Source organism: Natator depressus, chromosome 1 (genome assembly GCF_965152275.1).
Source record: "Natator depressus isolate rNatDep1 chromosome 1, rNatDep2.hap1, whole genome shotgun sequence".
Lineage (NCBI taxonomy): Eukaryota > Metazoa > Chordata > Testudines > Cheloniidae > Natator > Natator depressus.
This window is the reverse complement of record NC_134234.1, coordinates 148762247-148781346: the sequence shown is the minus strand read 5'-3', so window position 1 is coordinate 148781346 and position 19100 is coordinate 148762247. Positions and strand designations below refer to the sequence as shown.

At 42.7% G+C, this 19100-nt stretch overlaps 1 protein-coding gene across 1 annotated transcript in view; it reads left to right on the top strand.

The window, feature by feature from the left end:
• Window positions 1-19100, top strand: part of CFAP47 (cilia and flagella associated protein 47) — a 635949-nt gene that overhangs the window by 340593 nt on the left and 276256 nt on the right. The window contains exon 48 of the mRNA XM_074968655.1: window positions 2915-3088. Coding sequence (XP_074824756.1) covers window positions 2915-3088 — 174 coding nt within the window. The remainder of the gene's footprint in view (window positions 1-2914; window positions 3089-19100) is intronic.

Sequence of the window (19100 nt, the reverse complement as noted above, 5' to 3'; positions counted from 1 at the left end):
TAGGCTAATATTTGTATGGTCAATTTTTCTTTTCTCGTGGTCCTACCCTCTCTCTCTGCCCACCCAATTTTATTAAAATTATTAGGTATTCTATACAAATTGCAAACACTCTAATTACAAATATGTACAGTGCATTCCAGCCTTTATTTAATCAGTAAATTCAGGAAATGCCAATTTTAAGGTTCTTTAATAACATTGAGTATCCCTCATTGCACATATATGTCATGGGGATTCTATAGGAATGGATGTTATATTAGTTCATTCATTAATTTCCATTGATAGGTATGTCATTGCTCACATTGGGGTGGATTCCCAGGCACTCTGTGCCAATGGTAGTTGCCATTCTGGATATTATGAGGTACATACCAGGGCAAGGGCTGTTTCAGCTTTTAACAGGAAGTAGTTTGTACTGAGCTACTCTGGTGTTTGGCATGCCATACAAAAACACAAATTTACAGTACCACTCTTTTGCCTAACACAAAATAATTACTTTCTACAAACTACAATAACCTATTCAGATTCCTTACTAACATCAGTATAATGTAGTTCACAAATCCAGTAACAAAAATACAAACCCTCCTAAAAGAGTTAACAGTCCTAAAGACAAACCTCATCTAAACTAAAACAACCCAAGCTAGGGAATATGGAATTATTCCCTGGGAACGCTGTCATTACACAGGTTTCAGAGTTGCAGGCGTGTTAGTCTGTATTCGCAAAAAGAAAAGGAGTACTTGTGGCTACAGCTCACGAAAGCTTATGCTCAAATAAATTTGTTAGTCTCTAAGGTGCCACAAGTACTCCTTTTCTTTTTGTCATTACACAGACAACAGAGTTAAGATCATTGTGTGGTTGTACTCTATATTTCCTGCTTCATGAGAGTTGGAGTTGGATATATTTTATTCTTAGCAATTATTAATTATTTTCAATAAGCTTTTTGTATGTTTGAATTATATATTATATTTGAAAAATAATATAGGATGTAAGGAGAAGCCACATTTTAAAGGATATGCCTGAAGGGTTAGATTTAAGGGTTGAGTATTCGTGTTTAACTCTATATTTTCTAACTTCTGAGTGTTTGGTTTCTCATTCTTAATGTTACACTAATATTATTAATCATTTATTATTTATTTGTTAGGCACAGATACTGCACAATATTTTTGTTTGGAGTATATAATCTGTGTGTGTGGATAGCCATAGCTCACTCTGTTACACTGTTGCAACTTCACTAGCTTCAGAGGAGTTACTTCAGTGTACATGAGAATAGAATTTGGATATGTGATATTGCATCACATATATTGCATCACATATATATATATATATAATATATATATATAATATCATCACATATCCAAATTCTATTTATGTAGGTATAAAGCATTTAGTGTGTTTGCACATACTCAGCAGACATGTATCACATGTAGATCCCTACACACAACCGGTCAGGCATGAAACACCAGTTCTTTGGAATCTCAGTCTCTCAGCAAAATATCAAGAGGTAGGTCACCCACACAAAACCTATGTACTCCCACCCAGAGGGCAGATTTTGTCAGTTTTTAGTGCGGTCCTTTCTCTCCATCCTGGACTACTTTAATACCCTTGTCTGTACTCTAGTGGTGAAATCCTGGCTCCACTGAAGTCAATGGGAACTTTGTCATTGATTTGAATGGGGCCAGGATTTCCCCCCAGGTCCTCATTATTATAGAGACTTCCCCAGCAGGTCCCTGCTCTCTCAATACTCTTAAAATTCTCATTCTCTGTTAGTGTAGTATTGATGCATCTGCTCTTTATCTTTCCTACCAGAATGAGGATCCCCAAAATGGAGTTAGCTTATGAAAGAAAGCTGTGGATGCTGGAGTTCAGTAGATAGTTCAGATGCTGATTGCATTTTCTTTATCTTTCTTTTAAAATTATAATCCACAGGAATTCGTCCCAATTGATGGTTTTCAGAAGGGTCTTCATTTTTTTTAAACAGTCTGACAAAATCATTCCCTTTGGGGCCAAATTCCACCAACAGTCAATTTTAGCAAGATGCAAAGTTTCTTCCTCCTAGGCCATTGATTTAAATCTGATCAGAATTTAAATAGCCAAACAATAGTGAGTTGCAAACAGGTCAGCTTCAGCCTTGTTACTTAATGGTTTTAAGATTTCACTGTTTTAGTTTCATCCATAAATGTGTTGCTGCAGTTATCATTCAAAGACGGAATAAAATTCATAGGTTTTGAGGGTGGATATTAATGATCTGAGTTCTCATTTTGTAGTTTCCCAAAATGTTAATAGAATTCTATTATTCTGATCAATGCAGTGGGCAAAGCTACTAGGCAAAGTTATTCTGTGAAAACCAGCAATAATGTTGAAGTCCAAGATACAAAAACGACATAGGCAAATTTTATTTGTAATTTATTGTGTATGAGGATTCATATAACAGATAAAAGAAAGAGTTACTGTTGTCTCTTTCTTGTGTATAGTAAATAAAATTGATTCAGAAAAGTTTAGTACCAAGAGCTACCTCCTGCACAGGATTCTGTTGGATGGGTACTGCTGGAACAAAGAAGTACCTTTCTCTTCCAGTTTTTCATGTTAATTAGGAATAGTGATGGTTCAGAAAATATTTTCTTGGAAGGTATATTTGTTTGATGAGTAGAAGTAAACAAGTGTATAATCAATATACGTGAGGCACTATACTGCTAACTCTGTAATATAGGAAAATTAGAAATAAAACTCATTCTTCCTGAAGTTTGTCTTCATTAATTCAGCAGAAGTGTTTACATATATGCTGGAGAGTAAACAGACAACACCTCCCTGAAAGCTTGTTTCACTACCTGGACTCAAGATTAATTAGGTTAAGGGAGTTTGTCTGGCAGCCATGCGAGACTCACGCAGTGCTGAAATGTCCTCATTTTTTTCTTTGTCACAGGGCAAGCTTATTCTGCAAAATGAAACAGATGGCACTGAACACATCTTTGGCCTTAAGGGAATAGGGAGGAAACCTCTTGCACTGGATCATATCGTGATAGACTGTCAAGTGAGACAAATTACTCAGAAGGTCCTAATGGTGCCCAATTATACCAAGAACAAGTTGACATACAAGGTAAAGTTGTGGAATGTTAGGATACATGTATCTTTGTCAAAGAGGATGCAAATGATGGTGTGAAAATAACATAGTAAGAATATTGTCATAGTTCCTACTTATTAACTTTCATTTAGCAGTAAGAAATTGTTTCTATATCTAATAGGATTTAGCTTGTTATTACTATAGTTGACGTTTCCATAGGAAGGAATTCTTTTTACTTTAGTGCATGATTTATTATACATTTCATGAAGAAAGATTTAATTATTTCTTACTATTAAATAATTTAATACTTTTGTTTTTCACTCTTTTCACTCAGTATATTTTACAAGTGGATTGAGATAAGCCTGTTTCCGTATGTAAAATTAATTATTGCAATTTTTGTAAATCTTGCTAACATGAGTATCTTGTAAAGGAGTTCTGTGTCTGGAGCTTAGAAATCTCAGTATTCCAAACCTGTGAATACTCGGAGACAGTTAGGTTTTAGCCAAAATGACATTTTAACCCTGGCTTTAATTAGGCGTATATGTATTATTTAATATAAATTTTCTATTAATATACAAATATTGTATTTGTTAAAAGAAAGCTATTTAGGTTGCATCATCAAGTGCTTGTAAGTAAGAAAATGCCAGATTTACAGTTGCCTGTGGAACCCTGATTCTGCCCTCATGCTCTAAACAATGGAGGTCTAAGATCTCCTTTAGAAAGTCACAAGAATTTTTCATAATGCAACGTGTTAAGCAATGTACATAGGCATAGGTATCTTCTCCCCATATAATGTGTTTTGAACGGTAAATTGTCTGTACTCTATTAGAGGCAAGTCCTGTACCCTTTGTGGATACATAGGACTCCCAGGTAGCAGAACCAGTGGCTTCCTGCATGCCAATAGGCAGGAGATGGCTGAGGATTGGGGCAGGACCAGAGGACCACCTCTTTCCTTCCCAGTCACAGAGAAGGTTTTCTAATACTATTCAGGGAAGATTTGGACTTAGTGAATAAAAACCACCAAGAGATCTTTTGTGGCTTTTAAAGCTGAGCAGAAAGGGTTGTGGAACTGGGGACGGAGGGAGCAGAGATGCGGGGAGGGTATTGTAGCGCAGCACCTGTGCAACACTCGCCATGTGGAATGTTGAGGCAGGAAAATGGACTCTCAGAATGAATAGGATACTTCACCTGGGAGCTTCTATTACAGTTTTTTGGAAATCTAGCATGTGCTTCACTAGTGCTGGCCTCAGGCAACTGCTCATATAGTTGAGTGAGACCCCAAATAGTGCCCTGCCTCATTAACCCTTTCCCTCTGCCTTGATGTACATATTATCATGGGCTGTGTTGTCATTGCTGTTGTGGTCAAGAGTTGCTGAAGCACTGAGATTCTCTCTGCCCTATGTGCATATGTGCAAGAGGGAGAAAAAGCTCCTTGAACTCTCTTCCACTGTTGTGGTGTAAGGTAGCTGGAATTGGACCCTAAGTATGCAGTAGTGTTACCACTGTGTAGGTGGATCTTGCTATACTGCATACATGAAAGAGGATTTCATTTCTGCACAGACAGAATCTGTTTCCCACTCTAGTCTGTATATTTATACTATCATAATCAACAAAGATAATATCTGGACCAATGGATGAGCAAGTTTATTTCATTCTACAGTGCAGGACAAATACTTCAACACTAGTTATTTACTCTTCCACTTCTGCTTTGACATCCACTGTTGATGGGATTTCTTCAGGTTGAAACCATTAGACACAATGGAGCAGAACAAACCAAAGCTTGTAATGCAGGTGAAAATGTTTTACCATTGCTGGGGTAGAATTATGTTAATAGCATTATGGGATCATGCTCCAAAAATTATACATCCCTGGAAAAAGTGTCCTGTACCATTTTGGGTAGCTACTCTACATCAGCATGACACTACTTCTAAGTAGTAGGGTACATTTATTTTTCTTAAGTCCATGTTTTATCTGTGTATTTTTTAATTATTAAAGGAATATTTGCATTTATTAAATATAATATACATTAGAATGGGATTTGCCTTATACTCAGGTTTCATTTGACTCACTGTTCAAGACACAATACAATGTAAGAAATAAAATCTTTGGGCTTTAGGAGCTTCCACATTTTTCTTTTCAGCCTCTTCACGCAAAGGTCTTACCTACACACAAGCTTTTGTAACAGATATAGCATTTCCCTACAATATTCTTGAAAAAACTTACTAAATTAAATTTAAATATTTTGGGGGTCCATTGTATTATTGTGGACAGATATTGTATGTAACCTCTTTAGGGGGGAGATGTGATGTAAGTACTATATTGAACAATGCGTTAGTCAAGAATGAACTTTTGGGACAACACATATGAAGTGGAATCCTGGGTAATATCTAAGGGGAGGTGAATGCAAATTCCCCACCTACGATTATGCAACACCCCAGCCCTTTAAAGCTACTTCCTGAGGAGTGGGCCTTTGTCTGTTGCATCACCTGTTACATGAAACCATGATCAAAGGCAAAGCTGTATAAAAGAAAGAATGAACTATTCAATGTTGTTCTGAATCTGGGACAGTTATGAATTTATAGCCTGGGGAAAAACCCATTGTGGGTTTTGAAGGACTGACACCTACTAGAGCCCGAGGTTGGAGCTGGGGTGATCTTTGGTAGGTTTTAGCATGCACATAGGTTCTTCTATTGTTTTTAATATATTTTCTCTGCAATTCATTCACCTTAAGAATAAATGTGCTTCTTTATAAAGGGCTGTGTGGTAAATTGTAATTGCTGGCAATTACAGCTGTTCATAACCTTTGGAAAGAAAGCTAACCACAGATGTTGGCCTATTTAGGCAGTCTGCCTTATTGGGGATATCACAGTGTAGAACTGTGCAGTCTGGAAAAATGACAGTCCAGAGGGAGAGAGACATGGGTCTCTGCCCAAGAGAGGTGATGGCTGAGAAGCCGGGAACCTAGAGTGAGTGCTCTTGGGGGACCACATACAGAAGAACCTCAGAGTTACAAACACCAGAGTTACGAACTGACCAGTTAACCACACACCTCATTTGGAACTGGAAGTATACAATCAGGCAGCAGCCGAGCCAAAAAAAAGAAAAAAAGGCAAATACAGTACTTCGTTAAATGTCAACTACTAAAAAATAAATGGAAAGCAGCATTTTTCTTTTGCATAGTAAAGTTTCAAAGCTGTATTAAGCCAATGTTCAGTTCTTCTTCGAGAGTTGTCCCTGTGGGTGCTCCACTCCAGGTGGGTGCTCCAGCCCAGGGGTAGGTGCGCACCTGTGCCTCCGCTCAGAGAGTCCTACAGCAGTGCCCGCAGGCCATTGTCTGTTGAAGTGTCGTGTGCGCAACCTGGACTCTTCAGTTCCTTTTCTTTGGTCTCCGGCCTGAGATGGAGCTCTGCAGTCCCATTCAGACCTAGTTTTCAGTCAGATTAATAAATAGTTATTTAGTGTTAGCCAGTTTATACCATTAGTATTTTAGTACTAAGTTTCATTTCTTTCTTTATTTAAAAAAAATATTCTTTCAACTTGTAGTTAGATACTAACCCCTGTTATGCCGGGCTCACCGGGTTTCAAATGATGCACCTCATGTAGAGAGGCAATGCCAGTGTTAGACGGACACTCACAATGTGTCCACTGTCTGGGTGAATCCCATGTTCCCCAGAAGTGTGCCCGTTGCAGCAAACTTAAAGCTAGGGCACGAAGAGACAGGGACTTGAGGCTCAAACTCAAACTCATGGAGAAGTCCCTGAGACCAGTCTCTGACTCAGGACAGCAGCCCCCTGGGTCACTGGCTCCTTCGCCACATAGGTCCCCAAAATCAACAGGACCAGGGACTTAAATCTCCTGCTAACAGTCCTAACTCGTCAACTGTTTGAACTCTTGGCATCTTGCTCCTTGTTACACCTGTCCATTAAAGTATCCTTTCTGGGTGCCATCACATCCACGATATGTGGGGGAGATGGGGCACTTATGGCTGACCCCCCCTTATGCTATCTTTCTTAAGGAGAAAGTTACATTACTCACCCATCCCAAATTCTTACCCAAGGTGCACTCGTCCTTCCACATTAACGAACCACTGCATCTCCCCACTTTCTTCCCCAAGCCACATGGTTCAAGGCGACAAGGCACACGCTGAACATTAGAACGGCTTTGGCTTTTTATCTGGACAGAACGAAATCATTTTGGGCTACTCGTAAACTCTTTGTATCCATAGCATAATGGTCCAAGAGAGCACCCATATCCACACAGAGGCTCTCGAAATGGATATCTGACTGTATTTGACTATGCTACCAGCTAAAGGGCATTCAGCCTCCAACAACCATCAGGGCACATTCCACGAGGTCCATCTTGACTTCCATGGCATTTCTAAACAATATCCCATTAGACGTTTGCAAGGCTGCCACCTGGGCATCTGAACACACTTTTGCCAAACATTACGCGATCATGAAAGGTCCTAAAACCAGATACTCAGCTTGGCTGAGCGGTACTTTATGCTGCTTTATTTCCTACTCCAAACCCCAACCATCCTAAAGGGCACTGCTTTACAGTCACCTGGAGTGGAGCACCCACAGGGACACCTCTCGAAGAAGAGAAGGTTACTCACCTTGTGCAGTAACTGAGGTTCTTCGAGATGAGTGTCCCTGTGGGTGCTCCACTACCCACCCTCCTCCCCTCTACTTCGGAGCTAGATACAGGCTCTGAGGTAAAGAAGGAACTGAGGAGTCCGAGTCACTCACGCGACACTTCAACAGGCAACGGTGCATGAGGCAGGCATCACGCGTGCGTGAGCCATACGAGCACTGATGTAGGATTCTCTGAGCGGAGGCACAGTGGCGCGCCTAGACCTGGAGAGGGCACCAACGGGGGACACTCATCTCGAAGAACCTCAGCTACTGCACAAGGTGAGTAACGTTCTCTTGTAAACTTTTGAAAGAACAACCATAAAGTTTTGTTCAGAGTTACGAACAACCGCCATTCCCGAAGTATTTGTAACAGTGAGGTTCTACTGTAGAAGGAATACTGGTGCAGTTGCTCTGAACTGGGACACCCCTTGGCCCAATTACCTCCGTCTCTGTGTTTGGAGAAGCAGACTGCCCTGATCTGTAGCATGTTATCTGTGGCTCTGTGTGTATCCCCTCTTGGGCAGCTGCTGACAGCCCATTCAGCCCTCATCCCCATCCCACCCCTTCTTACATAGACCAGCATCTTTAAGATTGTAATATCCCCTTTATTCCTAGGCCCAGGATGGGGAAGGGTAAACTTTGCAAGTCTAGTTGGAGCCAGGTCAGGGGTATTACCCAGTTAATGGCTTCCCCATTTTCCCCAAAGAAACTTGATATTCTCTGATAGTACTTTATCTTTGCCATGGTTTCATTTCCTGTTGGTTTCCACCTTTGATTTAACTCTATGTAGCTAGGCAAGATAATATCACATAGGGAAACTGAGGTGCACATAATATTTGTAAAAAAAATATATAGTTAATTCTCCACAATGATGAAGTGCAGGTTAGATGTGAGGTTCTTAATACTGAAATGTACCAGTAATTGGGAAGCCATAATAATTTACAGCTATGTTCATAAAGGTTTTACTGCCCAATTAGCACTTAGAAATTAGATAATTTTATCTTGAGGAGTGTAAATCATCATCAGTGTTCCATTTTTCATAATTAGATATATTAAATCATTAATTTAATAAAAATGTAATTTAATTAAAAAGTTAATTACATTGTTCATATGTTCCGCAGCTTCTGAATAATCACTGTGTATCTCTGAGTTGTGCAGCCCAAACATAGGTGATAGAATAAGGGTTAAAGAGAATGAGATCAATAAAAGTTCCTTTTTCCCCCCTAAGTCAAGCAAACAAATCCTCTTCCTTCTGAAACTTGAATAACAGAGTGCTTTTCCTTCACTTGACAGGTGAGAATATTATTCATATCTGGAGCAGGAATACATGTTTTAGTCTACATCTATGATATAAATGCCTATGTACGCACCATTCCAAATCAAGGCTGTGATTTTCAAAGCCACCTAACTGAATTAGGTGCCCAGATCCTATTGAAATTCAGTGAGAGTTGCGTGCCTGACTCCCTCAAGCACCTTTGAAAATCCCACCTTAAGTAAAGGTGTGTATTTTAACTGCATACTCTGACAGGGTCAGGCCAGATGGTTACAAAAGAGTGGTTGAAGGTAGATACATTAGTTCCAGGTTAAGAAGGTCCCTTTTGCCTGGGTAAAATAACAGGGACTATTCCAGAACACTCAGGAACTTCCTAGAACTAATTAAGGCAGGCAGGCTAATTAGGACATCTGGAGCCAATTGGGAAGCTGCTAGAATTAATTAAGGCTAATCAGGACACCTGGTTTAAAAAGGCTCTCACTCCAGTTAATGAGAGTGTGCGAGGAGCTGGGAGCAAGAGGCGCAAGAACCTGAGAGTGAGAAGGTGTACTACTGGAAGACTGAGAAGTACAAGCATTATCAGACATCAGGAGGAAGGTCCTGTGGTGAGAATAAAGAAGGTGTTGGGAGGAGGCCATGGGGAAGTAGCCCAGGGAGTTGTAGGTGTCACACAGCTGGAATGGAGCACCCACTGTCTCCTGTTACAGGAGCCACTGTAGACAGCTGCAATCCACAGGGCCCTGGGCTGGAACCCAGGGTAGAGGGCGGGCCCGGGTTCCCTCCATCCCCCCAGCTCACTACTTGATACTGGAGAAGTTGATCTGGACTGTGGGTTCCACCAAAGGGAAAGGTCTCTGGCCTGTTCCCCGATCCACTAGGTGGATCAGAGAGACTGCAGGGATTGTTCTTCTTCCTTTTCCCCATGCTGGCCAGTTGTGAGGCTCACTGAGTGAACGGTAGATTTGAGCCACGAAAGTGGCCAAACTGAGGGCTGCCGTGAACCTCTGAGGCAAGCAAATCCACCAATAAGTGCAGGACCCACCAAGGCAGAGGAGGAACTTTGTCACAATACCTACCTACAAAGCTTTCAATGACAAAGGAGACAATGCAAAAACTCTTATTTAAAGTTATTTTAAGCTTGAATACAGTGTGTGAAGTATTTTCCACTGCTAAAAGTACTGATGTATCTTAGGCAGGGCTTTGTCTTATGCAGCACATTAGATCAAAATTGTGCAGCAGGGAGTCCAGAAGTATGTGATGACCCCCGCCCCCGTCGCTTCCACACAAACTTCTATCTGCCACTCTAATCAGTATAGTGGTCTTTCCATCATTTATTTACTTTGATATTCAGTTTGTTTGATCCTGCTCCATATTTTATACTTTCAGCATGACGTGGATTTTTGTATTGGTGAGTAACTACATTGTAGAAGTTGCCAGGACAATGATTTTGGCATCTGGGTAGGAGTCATTTGGGGCTTTAGGCATTCAAGAAGGCCTGGTATTTAGTATCTTGAAGGAGATTAAGGCTTTTGGTACTGAGCTCCTATTTAACCTTTTGCTAACTTGGGCAGGGGCAGAAGTCACTTCAGATTTGGAGAAGGGAAGTTTGAATTCCTCATTCCCTACCCACTAGCTTTTCTCAGCCCATCAAGGACCTTCACAATTCTGTTCTTTTGTATTTATCCACACTATTCTCTTTTATCCCTTCTACTCTGCCAGGATTGACAATCTACTACTACTACTTCTTGCTTGCCCCTCCTACAGATCTCTTTTTATGTTTTTCATAGATTCATAGATATTTAGGTCAGAAGGGACCATTATGATCATCTAGTCTGACCTCCTACACAACGCAGGCCACAGAATTTCACCCACCACTCCTGCAAAAAACCTCTCATAGAATATCAGGGTTGAAAGGGACCTCAGGAGGTCATCTATTCCAACCCCCTGCTCAAAGCAGGACCGATCCCCAATTAAATCATCCCAGCCAGGGCTTTGTCAAGCCTGACCTTAAAAACTTCTAAGGAAGGAGATTCCACCACCTCCCTAGGTAACGCATTCCAGTGTTTCACCCCCTCCTAGTGAAAAAGTTTTTCCTAATATCCAACCTAAATCTCCCCCACTGCAAATTGAGACGATTACTCCTTGTTCTGTCATCTGCTACCACTGAGAACAGTCTAGATCCATCCTCTTTGGAACCCCCTTTCAGGTAGTTGAAAGCAGCTATCAAGTCCCCCCCCCTCATTCTTCTCTTCCATAGACTAAACATCCCCAGTTCCCTCAGCCTCTCCTCATAACTCATGTTCCAGTCCCCTAATCATTTTTGTTGCCCTCCGCTGGACACCTATGTCTGAGCTATTGAAGTCCTCAAATCGTGGTTTAAAGACTTCAAGGAGCAGAGAATCCTCCAGCAAGTGACCATGCTACAGAGGAAGGCGAAAAACCTTCCAGGGCCTCTTCCAATCTGCCCTGGAGGAAAATTCCTTCCCGACCCCAAATATGGCGATCAGCTAAACCCTGAGCATATGGGCAAGATTCACCAGCCAGATACTACACAAAATTCTTTCCTGGGTAACTCAGATCCCACCCCATCTAATATCCCATCACATGCCAGTGGGCTTATTTACCATGAATATTTAATTACCAAAACCATGTTATCGCATCATACCATCCCCGCCATAAACTTATTGAGTTTAATCTTAAAGCCAGATAGATCTTTTGCCCCCACTGCTTCCCTTGGAAGGCTATTCCAAAACTTCACTCCTCTGATGGTTAGAAACCTTCGTCTAATTTCAAGTCTAAACTTCCCAATGACCAGTTTATATCCATTTGTTCTTGTGTCCACATTGGTACTGAGCTTAAATAATTTCTCTCCCTCTCCGGTATTTATCCCTCTGATATATTTATAGAGAGCAATCATATTTCCCCTCAACCTTCTTTTAGTTAGACTCAAGGAGCTTGGCTTGTTTAGCCTCCTTTCATAAGACAGGTTTTCCATTCCTCGGATCATCCTAGTAGCCCTTCTCTGTACCTGTTCCAGTATGAATTCATCCTTCTTAAACATGGGAGACCAGAACTGCACACAGTATTCCAGGTGAGGTCTCACCAGTGCCTTGTATAACGGTACTAAAACCTCCTTATCCCTACTGGAAATACCTCTCCTGATGCATCCCAAGACCGCATTAGCTTTTTTCACGGCCCTATCACATTGGCAGCTCATAGTCATCCTATGATCAACCAATACTCCAAGGTCCTTCTCCTCCTCCGTTACTTCTAATTGATGCGTCCCCAGCTTATAACTAAAATTCTTCTTATTAATCCCTAAATGCATGACCTTACACTTCTCACTATTAAATTTCATCCTATTCCTATTACTCCAGTTTACAAGGTCATCCAGATCCTCCTGTAGGATATCCCTGTCCTTCTCTAAATTGGCAATACCTCCCAGCTTTGTATCATCCGCAAACTTTATTAGCACACTCCCACTTTTTGTGCTGAGGTGAGTAATAAAAAAATTAAATAAGATTGGTCCCAGAACTGATCCTTGAGGAACTCCACTGATAACCTCCCTCCAGCCTGACAGTTCACCTTTCAGTAGGACCCGTTGTAGTCTCCCCTTTAACCAATTCCTTATCCACCTTTCAATTTTCCTATTGATCCCCATCTTCTTCATTACCCCTTATGAATAGAATGCCCTCCCTTAACTGATTTGCAAAGTTAATACCTTTATCCTGTTCATGGCCCCTGGTGCTACTGTATTATATATATTTAATAATTCTGCACAGAGCCCAGACCATAGGGTTTAACATCCAATTAACATATTTATATTGACTTTGAAGGACACTAAGCACTAGATTGTAGCTTTAAAAGTCCACAGTGAAGAGGGCTGTAGGGAGCTAGGGTGGTTTCCCTCCGAACCAGAGGGTAAAGAGCCACTCTCTCAGCATGAGTGGGTGGGGCCAGACCAAGCTTACTCCAATCCCCGGAAGGCAGCACCAGGGTGGGAGACAAACACAGGCTGCTGGCTGTTCCCTCCAGACCCTGCTGCTGAGCCGGGGAGCCCCTGGGCCAGGAGAAACCTGACCTGGAGGAAGGACTGGGGCTACCAGGACTGCCAGCCGCCAAGTACCCGGAGGAACTGGAGGAGCCAGGTAGTAACCCGGGCCAGCGTGAGCCTGACACGGAGTGGGATCTGGAGCTGGAGCTGCCAGCAGCGGAATACCCTGACGAGCTGGAGGGACCAGAGGGACCCGCTCGAGAGACCGGGTAGGAAGTAGCCCGGGGCAGAACTGCACAGTGCAGTGGGTCTATTTGGTCAGCGTGTTGTGGATGGCTCCCCGCTGACCCAGTGGCGGGAGCCGCTCCTCCCGTCACTGTCAGGGCCCTGGGCTGGAACGCAGTGGAGTTGGGTGGGCCTGCGTTACCCTACCCCGGCCAACCCGCCTCGGGTAGCAGAATCCCAACAACACTGCAGACTCTTGCCAGCGCTCCCCCTGCCTGAGGGGCACGCCACTGACTCTGGCCAGCATACCTCCCTCTGCTAATTCCCAAGTGACAGAAAGGTGTGACCAAGGCCTGCCAGTGAGGCAGTAGCTCCCCACCGCCCCCCAGCGGCTCGATGGACCAACTGAAACCAGTCACAAGGGCAAAAATCTTAATTAATTTGAAGAGACAAAATTATGAGTGCAAGTGTGTCATGGAATAATTTATGATGGTAGGGGGTAGGGCTGAACAGCCGTGGGGCTCACTTCCAGTTTGTCTAATGCTCCCAAAGCTCATGGATCAGGGTTTCAGCTGGCCACCTGCAGGGGTCAGGAAGGGATTTTTCCCCCCAGTATATTCTGGGACTGTTTTTTTTTTTGTCCCCTTCCTCTGAAGCATCAGGGATGGCCATGGCTAGAGATGAGGCATTGGATGGGAAGAGCCAGGGCGCTTGAGTTGGCACCAAGCAGTTTCTCTCTGAGGTGCTTGGTTTTCTGGTTCTTCCTCACATGCTCAGGGTCTAACTGATCACCATATGTGGAGTTGAAATGGAAATTTCCCCCAGGTCAGAATGGCCGTGACCTTTGGGATTGGGAGGGCAGAAGTTGCCTTCCTTTGCAGCGTTGTGTGTGCAGGTCACCTGCCAGGATTATCCTGCTTAAAGGCGCAACCCACAATTCAGCCACTCCTAGACTGGACTGCTGGATGGCTGAACAAGAAAATAGTTTACAGTGAGAAGTGGTCTCCTCTTCAAAGGTGTAGGCTTCACAGACCTGTTTCTTACCTCAGTCCAAACCGAAGATTGAATGTATTACTATGTAATAGAATGTGCAGGTCCTTTGAGATTCCAGGGTATGCTTCTGTGAAGGTGGTAGTTCCTGAATTTTCCTCCAGGGCAGATTGGAAGAGGCCCTGGAGGTTTTTCACCTTCCTCTGTAGCATGGGGCACGGGTCACTTGCTGGAGGATTCTCTGCTCCTTGAAGTCTTTAAACCACGATTTGAGGACTTCAGTAGCTCAGACATAGGTGAGAGGTTTCTCACAGGAGTGGGTGGGTGAAATTCTGTGGCCTGCGTTGTGCAGGAGGTCAGACTAGGTGATCATAATGGTCCCTTCTGACCTTAGTATCTGTGAATCTATAAGATAAACCAACCTATGTTAGATCGATTTCCAGACGCTGCATTAATTACTGTAGTGGCTGATGTCCACACTACCCTGCTTGGGTTGGTGGCGTATGTTCTCACCAGTAGTGCTTCCACCGACTAAGAGGGGCAGCGTGGAGAGCTGAGATCCTGGTCTCTGAGCTTTACTGGCAGTTCCCTACCAGGAGCCCACCTGCCCCACAGGCTCCCGGGCTCCTGCTGGGCTGCCACCGGCTCCCTGTTGCCCATCAGGAGCAAGGACGAAGCCACCTGGGGCTTTTCACCTCCCCATTCCCCACTGGGAGTAGGGTGGAAGGTGCCCGGGGCTTCTTGTCTCCTCATTCCCTGCTGGGAAAGGGAGGAAACCGCCCGGGCTTCTCGCCCCAGGGAGCAGGGTTCAGCTGCCCTACCTTTTTGGTCCCGCCAGCTCCCTGCTGGGAACCGTACAGCCTTAACATAAGAATGGCCATACTGGGTCAGACCAAAGGTTCAGCTAGCCCAGTATCCTGTCTTCCGACAGACACTAATTTGTCTACACAGACACTACGTTACCCTAGCAACACCAGGGTAAGCCCTGCTCCTCTTGTTGAGATGGTTTTATTATGTCGGCGTAGCAGGGGTGTTACGTTGGCAGGAGCATTTCAATGTGTATACCTCCACCTTTTTGTCAACAAAAACTACTTTTGTCCAGAAAACTGTAGTGTAGACAAGACTTGAGGAGAACTAGCTGGTTCTTTGCTGAACCTGAATTAATAACAGCAAGATGAGATTTGTCACTTAATCAAAAACTCATAAAGTTTTCTGGTTTGGGGGGTGGGGATGACAAGGCGTGGAGAGAGAGTGTGTGTCTGAAAGTGAACCTCTGCAGGGAAATTCTGCTAAGGGAATCTCTCTGAAGCCTTTACTAGGAAATACTGCAATAAAAGGATTTCCTGTTATCACCCCATATATAACACTTCTCCACAACAAAATTCATAAAGCATTGTGTGCACATGTAGTGCTGGGCACAGAGCAGTTTCTTATCTGATACTGAATTAATACAAGGTTAGAGACTTCAACATAAGCAGATTGTAGTGGCTGTAAAATTAGATTCATATAATCAGATTGTAATAGAAGTGTAAAGTAGTATTAAATTTTTCTCATTGTCTCATGACAACAATCTCTACCATTTTTTAAATGTTTACATAAAACCATGTCTGTACGGTAAAAATACACTAATGTGCGAATAGTTGTTTCGAAAGGCACCTTTAATAGTAAATTTAGCTTCAATTTTCTGGCTTGCTCTTGTAGTAAAAATAAGATGCTAAACTAGTTTTTCAGTACCATTCAGATCAGATGTCATTAAAATAAACACTCAGAAGGAAGATAAAGGAACATGTAAATCAGTACAGATAAGTAGTCACTTATCAGATCACACATGCAAAATCTTAGTCATTTCAGAAAACACTCTAAAATGAATACGTAACCAGCAATTGAAAAAAAAAACTTTACATTTCCAGTACTCAGTTCAGTTTCTTTTTCACATATACATATATATTCATAGAGTCTAAGGCCAAAAGGGACCATTGTGATCATCTAGTCTGACCTGCTGTTTGACACAGGCCACAAAAGTTCCCCAAAATAATTCTTAAAAAGAAAAGGAGTACTTGTGGCACCTTAGAGACTAACCAATTTATTTGAGCATAGGCTTTCGTGAGCTGCAGCTCACTTCATCCGATGCATAGAGTGGAAAATGCAGTGAGGATGTTTTATACACACAGACCATGAAAAAATGGGTGTTTATCACTTCAAAAGGTTTTCTTTCCCCCCACCCCACTCTCCTGCTGGTAATAGCTTATCTAAAGTGATCACTCTCCTTACAATGTGTATGATAATCAAGGTGGGCCATTTCCAGCACAAATCCAGGGTTTAACAAGAATGCCTGAGGAACGGGGGAGGGCGCGGGGGGTAGGAAAAAACAAGGGGAAATAGGTTACCTTGCATAATGACTTAGCCACTCCCAGTCTCTATTCAAGCCTAAGTTAATTGTATCCAATTTGCAAATGAATTCCAATTCAACAGTTTCTCGCTGGAGTCTGGATTTGAAGTTTTTTTGTTGTAATATCGCAACTGTCATGTCTGTAATCGCGTGACCAGAGAGATTGAACGGGCATTGTTGCAAGGATAGGTCCCTGGGTTAGTGGTTCTGTTGTGTGATATGTAGTTGCTGGTGAGTATTCGCTTCAGGCTGGGGGGCTGTCTGTAGGCAAGGACTGGCCTGTCTCCCAAGATTTGTGAGAGTGATGGGTCGTCCTGCAGGATAGGTTGTAGATCCTTGATAATGCGTTGGAGAGGTTTTAATTCATCTTCATCATCTGGACCCATGGAAAAGAAGCCCTTGAGGAATTCTACCATGATTTCAACAATTTCCATCCCACCATCAACCTCAGCCTGGACCAGTCCACACAAGAGATCCACTTCCTGGATACTACGGTGCTAATAAGCGATGGTCACATAAACACCAACCTATAGCGGAAACCTACTGACTGCTATTCCTACCTACATGCCTCCAGCTTTCACCCAGGCCACACCACACGGTCCATTGTCTACAGCCAAGCTCTACAATACAACTGCATTTGCTCCAACCCCTCAGACAGAGACAAACACCTACAAGATCTCTATCAAGCATTCTTACAACTACAATACCCACCTGCAGAAGTGAAGAAACAGATTGACAGAGCCAGAAGAGTACCCAGAAGTCACCTACTACAGGACAGGCCTAACAAAGAAAATAACAGAACACCACTAGCCGTCACCTTCAGCCCCCAATTAAAACCTCTCCAACGCATTATCAAGGATCTACAACCTATCCTGCAGGACGACCCATCACTCTCACAAATCTTGGGAGACAGGCCAGTCCTTGCCTACAGACAGCCCCCCAGCCTGAAGCGAATACTCACCAGCAACTACATATCACACAACAGAACCACTAACCCAGGGACCTATCCTTGCAACAATGCCCGTTGCCAACTGTGCCTACATATGTGTTCAGGGGACACCATCACAGGGCCTAATAACATCAGCCACACTATCAGAGGCTCGTTCACCTGCACATCCACCAATGTGATATATGCCATCATGTGCAAGCAATGCCCCTCTGCCATGTACATTGATCAGACTGGACAGTCTCTACGTAAAAGAATAAATGGACACAAATCAGATGTCAAGAATTATAACATTCATAAACCAGTCGGAGAACACTTCAATCTCTCTGGTCACGCGATTACAGACATGACAGTTGCGATATTACAACAGAAAAACTTCAAAACCAGACTCCAGAGAGAGACTGCTGAATTGGAATTCATTTGCAAATTGGATACAATTAACTTAGGCTTGAATAGAGACTGGGAGTGGCTAAGTCATTATGCAAGGTAACCTATTTCCCCTTGTTTTTTCCTACCCGCCCTCCCCCCACTGTTCCTCAGGCGTTCTTGTTAAACCCTGGATTTGTGCTGGAAATGGCCCACCTTGATTATCATACACATTGTAAGGAGAGTGATCACTTTAGATAAGCTATTACCAGCAGGAGAGTGGGGTGGGGGGAAAGAAAACCTTTTGAAGTGATAAACACCCATTTTTTCATGGTCTGTGTGTATAAAACATCCTCACTGCATTTTCCACTCTATGCATCGGATGAAGTGAGCTGTAGCTCACGAAAGCTTATGCTCAAATAAATTGGTTAGTCTCTAAGGTGCCACAAGTACTCCTTTTCTTTTTGCTAATACAGACTAACACGGCTGCTACTCTGAAAATAATTCTTGGAACATATCTTTTAGAAAAACATCCAATCTTGATTTAAAAATTGTTAGTGATGGAGAATCCACCACAACCCATGGTAAATGCGCCAATGGTCAGTTACTCACTGTTAAAAATGTGTGCTTTATTTTCAGTCTGAATTTGTCTAGCTTCAACTTTCAGCCTTTGGATCGTGTTACTCTTTTCTCTACTAGTTTGAAGAGCCCATTATTAAATATTTGTTCCTCATGTAGGTACTTAGAGACTGTAATCAAGTCACACCTTAACCTTCTCTTTGTTAAGCTAGATTGAGCTCCTGGAGTCTCACTATAAGGCATGTTTTCAAATCCTTTAATCAATCTCATTGCTCTTCTATGAACCCCCTCCAATTTATCAATATCCTTCTAAATTGTGGGCACCAGAACTGGACCCAGTATTCCAGCAGCAGTCACACCAGTGCCAAATACAGATAACTTCTCTACTCCTACATGAGAGTCCCCTGTTTATTCATCCCAGGATTACGGTATCTTTTTTTGGCCACAACATCACATTGGGAGCTCATATTCAGCTGAATATTAGCTGACCCCCAAAAATTTTTCAGAGTCACCGCTTCCCAGAATAGAGTCCCCCATCCTATAAATATGGCCTGCGTTCTTTGTTCCTAGATTTATACATTTACCCATATTAAAATTCGTACTGTTTGCTTTCACCCAGTTTACCAAAGGATCTAGATCACTCTTAAGTCAG